At 38.4% G+C, this 6,665-nt stretch overlaps 1 protein-coding gene across 1 annotated transcript in view; it reads right to left on the bottom strand.

Annotated features, from left to right (window-relative positions):
- Positions 1-1,083: 1,083 nt before the first annotated feature.
- Positions 1,084-6,665, bottom strand: part of LOC110449577 (WASH complex subunit 1-like) — a 14,423-nt gene continuing 8,841 nt past the window's right edge. The window contains exon 4 of the mRNA XM_021496527.1: positions 1,084-5,377. Within this exon, the coding sequence (XP_021352202.1) occupies positions 4,674-5,377 (704 nt within the window). The 3' untranslated portion in view covers positions 1,084-4,673. The remainder of the gene's footprint in view (positions 5,378-6,665) is intronic.

The following is a 6,665-nucleotide window of genomic DNA, read 5'->3' as shown; positions in this document are numbered from 1 at the left end:
GTGTTACTGACAGTGATGTATCCACTTGTGTTACTGACAGTGTTGTACCCACTTGTGTTACTGACAGTGTTGTACCAACTTGTGTGACTGACAGTGTTGTATCCACTTTTGTTACTGAGTGTTGTACCCACTAGTGTTACTGACAGTGTTGTTTCCACTTGTGTTACAGACAGTGTTGTATCCAGTAGTGTTACTGACAGTGTTGTATCCACTTGTGTTGCTGACAGTGTTGTACCCACTTGTGTGACTGACAGTATTGTATTCACTTTTGTTACTGACAGTGTTGTCTCCACTTGTGTTACTGACGGTGTCGTATCCACTTGAGCTAATGACAGTGTTGTATCCACTTGTGTGACTGACAGTGTTGTATCCACTTGTGTTACTGACGGTGTTGTATCCACTTGTGTGACTGACAGTGGTGTACCCACCAGTGTAACTGACAGTGTTGTACCCACCAGTGTTACTGACAGTGATGTACCCACTAGTGTTACTGACTATGATGTACCCACTAGAGTTACTGACTGTGATGTATCCACCAGTGTTATTGACTGTGATGTACCCACCAGTGTTACTGACAGTGATGTATCCACCAGTGCTACTGACTGTGATGTATCCAGCAGAGTTACTGACTGTGATGTATCCACTTTTGTTACTGACAGTGATGTACCCACTAGTGTTACTGACTATGATGTACCCACCAGTGTTACTGACTGTGATGTATCCACCAGTGTTACTGACTGTGATGTATCCAGCAGAGTTACTGACAGTGATGTATCCACCAGTGCTACTGACTGTGATGTATCCAGCAGAGTTACTGACTGTGATGTATCCACCAGTGTTACTGACTGTGATGTATCCAGCAGAGTTACTGACAGTGATGTGTCCACGTCACGGAATTATGTTCGTATGGAACTGTGTTGCATACCATCATAAATTTTAAAAAGATGGCTAAATTCCAAATCATGAAAGATATTTTACAGTTCCTTAATAAGAGTGAAGATAATGTTACATAAATATACCCTTAACAAAAACGATCACACAAACAAAGCAACACCTCGGCAAGAAATCAACAACAATTAATAATTTTAAATATGAATCTATTTATTTCCATTTCAGTATTGATCTCCATAAACCTTTGCAATCATCAATTAGAATTAATAACAATTCTCTAACATATTTAACACGTACATCACAATTGTTCAATTTTCACATTTGTGTGTTCTTGCAAACCGCCCTGATTCAGGCATAAACTTTATGATACATTTACAAATAAACTATCTGTATCATCAAAAATTGGGAGGAGGTTAGGATGGGGTTGGGATCCTTAAAAAATCAGGCTGATGAACAATAAATAACTCCTTGGGCACAAAGGCTTGTTCTCAGTTCCCCCACTTTTTAAAATAAACATGGGGAGAAGAATGTTGTTTCTGAGTAGTATTCCGGGGTGGATTGTGATACCATCCTACACACTGAACCACCATCCACTCCAGGGCGGATAGTGATACCATCCTACACAATGAACCACCATCCACTCCAGGGTGGATAGTGATGCCATCCTACACAATGAACCACCATCCACTCCAGGGTGGATAGTAATACCATCCTACACACTGAACCACCATCCATTCCAGGGTGGATAGTGATGCCATCCTACACAATGAACCCCCATCCACTCCAGGGTGGATAGTGATACCATCCTACACAATGAACCACCATCCACTCCAGGGTGGATTGTGATGCCATCCTACACAATGAACCACCATCCACTCCAGGTTGGATAGTAATACCATCCTACACAATGAACCACCATCCACACCAGGGTGGATAGTGATACCATCCTACACAATGAACCACCATCCATATCAAAGGAGGATAGTGATACCATCCTACACAATGAACCACCATCCATTCCGGGGTGGTTAGTGATACCATCCTACACAATGAACCACAATCCATTCCAGGGGGGATAGTGATACCATCCTACACAATGAACCACCATCCATTCCAGGTTGGATTGTGATGCCATCCTTCACACTGAACCACCATCCATTCCAGGGTGGATAGTGATACCATCCTACACAATGAACCACCATCCATTCCAGGGTGGATAGTGATACCATCCTACACAATGAACCACCATCCATTCCAGGGTGGATAGTGATGCCATCCTACACAATGAACCACCATCCATTCGTGGGTTGATAGTGATACCATCCTATACAATGAACCACCATCCACTCCAGGGTGGATAGTGATGCCATCCTACACAATGAACCACCATCCATTCCAGGGTGGATAGTGATACCATCCTACACAATGAGTTGACCTAATGCTTGTACACATGGCAGTCAATCATACTACATATAAAAATATACATATATCTGCCGGGGTTAAATGAAAAATAAAAAGTCTCAAACAGGTAATAATAATTTAAGCACTCTACTTAACAACCGTATGAATATCACATCTTGATCCTACTGTTTGTATATACAATATTTCCCTGGATAGCATTCCCAGTCAGCTATGTTTGGTCCCCAGTTTTCACAGTTGTAGGTAACTTAGAGTTCATACATTGCATACAGCTACAGTTATGTGATTGCACAATGCACCAAATTTACAGTGTGCACATGGTGCATACATCGTCTGCTCACAGTGTGCACAACTGTTGGATTTAACAATCAGTCGCCCTGATGTGCACATATGTGTGATATGGAAAGATTGGTTGATCAATGTTACAGATTGAAACAAATCCAGAAGGCTCAAGTGAAATTAGGTATACATTGTATTAATATCAGATCTGTATATTTTGCAATTTATCTAATTCTTCAATGCATGTGACACATTATTACAATGCCTGTTAAACTGTTGATAATGGGGTTGTACTGTCAGGTGAAGTACTAGTGCAGGTACGTAATGAATTACACGGAGTTGAGCGCCAATCAGTGTTTATGCAGCGATGATTTGACATTTATCAAAACATGAACCTTCTCTGGCTTAATTAGGACTGTGACAGTCGTGAAGTAGGCGTCACGCTCTGCATGGAAATTTCAAACCTACTTCACGATTGACTAGATACAAGAAATGTACCCATTTCCTGGTAATTAATAGGTAACAGTTATAACTGGTAATTAACAGGTAATCATTATTATAACTGGTAATTAACAGGTAATAATCATTATAAGTGGTTATTAACAGGTAATAATCATTATAACTGGTAATTAACAGGCAATAATCATTATACCTGGTAATTAACAAGTAATAATATTTTTTTATAAATGGTAATTAACAGGCAATAATCATTATAACTGGTAATTTACAGGCAATAATCATTATAACTGGTAATTAACAAGTAATATTTTTTTTTTATAACTGGTAATTAACAGGTAATAATCATTATAACTGGTAATTAACAGGTTATCATTATTATAACTGGTAATTAACAGGTAATAATCATTGTAACTGGTAATTAACAGGTAATAATCATTATAAGTGGTAATTAACAGGCAATAATCATTATAAGTGGTAATTAACAGGTAATAATCATTATAAGTGGTAATTAACAAGTAATAATCATTATAAGTGGTAATTAACAGGTAATAATTTTCATAACTGGTATCTAACAGGTAATCATTTTTATAACTGATAATTACCGGTAACAGGTACTAATCATTATAAGTGGTAATTAACAGATAATAATTTTACTGGTAATTAACAGGTAATAATAATTATAACTGGTAACAGGCAAGGCTTCTTTGTTTACATTTTATCTGCGTGTTCAGTTTGTACATGTATATTAAGGTAATTTGAAAACAATTTTGCTACATGTACATGATAGTTATATCCATCACTGTGTACTGTGTAAAGATAACCATGTAAATCTGGCTGAAATATGGTAACATACTTAAATCATTAAAGATATAAGTTTAAATACAAAATTGCATTAATTCACAGGCCATTCCTAACATGTCAACCACGACAACTGTAAAACAACTGTGCAATAGCTATCGCACAATTGTGTGCACGCTATTATCGCACAGATTTACATCGTTTGCACATCATTCGCACGTACAAAATGTGCACACATCCTTTGCACAGCATGTAACGTTATGCAATCCCACAACTGTATAATTGTCAAAGTTTTCTGAAGTTCATACACAGTCATACAGTAAATTTTCAGAGTTGTAGCTTGCCTGAAGTTCATACATCCTCATACCACATGTAATTGTCAATGTCGTAGATTTGATACCTAAAACTGATACAATTCATACACATTCTATTTCTATCAATATAAAAGGAAAAGTCTGAAATATTTTTCTTTATATTATTGTGCAAATGTCTGCACTAGATGCATGAGTATTTACTAAAAAGTGAAATGATACAATAAGTAAGAAGTGATAATTATAAAATTTAACCATGAAACAATACTCTTACATCTATATTCTTCAATTAACTCTATGCATGTGTAAATTGAATTTAAGCAATTTTCTTCATATACCAAGAAATCAAAAGCAAAGGAATCTTATGATCAATGCCATAATTATAAATGAAGAAGGTTTCAAGCACATCATGAAGACCTAAATGTTTTCTGCAGGGTTAAATGTCAATCAATGTTTACCCATCAGAGTATCTAAAGTGATTGTGGCACATAATGAATTGTGGAGAGGGCATCACCCTCAATCTTCCCAGTCATCTTCTTCCTCAGACTCCTCTTCCTGTGGTTTGGGTGGAGGAGGGATCATAGAGGATATCTTATCCATGGCTCCACCATTGCTACTCCTGGCATCACTACCACTTGACCTGTCTGTGCCACCCGATGATTTTTCACCGGAGATACCCTTCCGTCTCATTTGTAGCCTGCTGAAGAGGTCAGACATAAGGTCCCCTCCTCCACCTCCTCCTTTGTCTTCCTTCTCCTCCTTTTTCTTTTTTTTCTTTTCCACTTTTCTTTCTTTACCGCTCGTCAGTCCTGCCTTCTTCATCCCACCTGCCTGTCTAATAGCATCCATGAGACTGGAGCGGCTATCACCAGAGTTAGTCACTACCTCTGGTACTCCCTGTGGAACCACACTGGGAGGTCCTGTGGGGGCATCTGCGGGGGCAGGAGGGGGAGGAGGAGGAGGAGGTGGTGGTGCCCCTGGAGGAGGTGGAGCGGGAGGTCCAGGAGGAGGAGGAGGCGGTGCTGGCGGCGGGGGTCCGGCCGGAGGTGGTGGTGGTGGTGGTGGAGGTGCACTGCCTCCTGGGGTTGCGGACATATCAGAAACATTTGGAACTTCAGTCTCTGGTATCACTGAAGGGAGTTCTGGCATGTTTCCTCCCATCACTGAAGGTGCTATAGACTGGATCTGGTCAGCAGTGTAGCACAGGTCATCAGCAACACCTACAACAGGTAAATACAGATAAGTTTGAGATATGTGATCATCACTTCACAATCTTCATCATACAAGAGATAACAAGAGGCCCAATGGGCCTGCATCGCTCACCTGGTATTAATCTCACAATTGTAACCTTAAAAGAGGTCTAAAATAAAGCTACAGGCAAAATATCAGCGTCTTGACTTAAAGTTTAAAGTAATTCAGAAAAATTTGGCAAAGGTCATTCATTTGAACAAACTTGGTAGCCCTTCATCCCAGCATGTTTCTGGCCAAATATCATCAAGAAACTATGAATTCCTACGTTCTTTGTACATAACCTGTTTTTTCTTTATTTTTGTTTATATTATGCTTTTCCATTATGAATTAACTACAATGTTGACGGTTGTTTCTCTTTTCACCCTGTACCATATCAATGTATACAAGCCACCATTTTACTGCCTTATTATTGTGCTACTTAATTTAGATAATGGGTAATTCCTTATTGCAACATAGAGTGGCTATTGGCATGTTTTACCTGGTTTGTCACACAAACGAACATTCATCTTTCAAACATACAAACTTTTTACACTGGCTTCTCAAAAATCTTAGAAATATAATATTCCAAGCTCACAGACTTGTCCCTAAACTTGGTATTCTGATTCACAAAATTAATTTATATAGCATTATCTTATCACTTTTATTAATCATTGCAGGAGATGTTGAATTAAACCCTGGCCCTGAACCGTTAAGTTCTTCTGATGCTTCTATTGCCCTGAAAACTCTGGATATTTTACATCTTAATATTCGTAGTATTAGAAACAAAATAGATGATTTGTACGCATTAGTTTCCGATTATGATATTTTGTGTTTTACAGAAACACACCTGGATGCAACCGTTACCAATAACGATCTACCTTTAAGTGATCATAGTCAAATCTATAGATCTGACAGAAATGCCTTTGGGGGAGGTGTAATGATATATATATCTGATTCAATTAGGGCCCAACGACGTACAGATCTTGAACATCATAACCTGGAAGCAATTTGGGTGCAAATTGATACACCAACTCTTAATATATTACTGTGCAATATATATCGTCCACCAAATGCACCCACCAGTTTTTGGGCTAACTTTGAATGGACAATTGAAAAATCACTTGAAATCAGCGATAATATCATAATTGTAGGTGATCTCAATTGTGACCTCACCGCTGCAACATTATCAAATCCTCTTGTAACCATATGTGAATCATTCAGCTTGTTAAATCTAATTACAGATCCAACTAGAGTCACTCAAGCAACATCTACCCTTAT

Source organism: Mizuhopecten yessoensis, unplaced genomic scaffold (genome assembly GCF_002113885.1).
Source record: "Mizuhopecten yessoensis strain PY_sf001 unplaced genomic scaffold, ASM211388v2 scaffold4663, whole genome shotgun sequence".
Lineage (NCBI taxonomy): Eukaryota > Metazoa > Mollusca > Bivalvia > Pectinida > Pectinidae > Mizuhopecten > Mizuhopecten yessoensis.
Note: the sequence above shows the minus strand (reverse complement) of the source record. Positions and strands in the feature narration are given on the sequence as shown.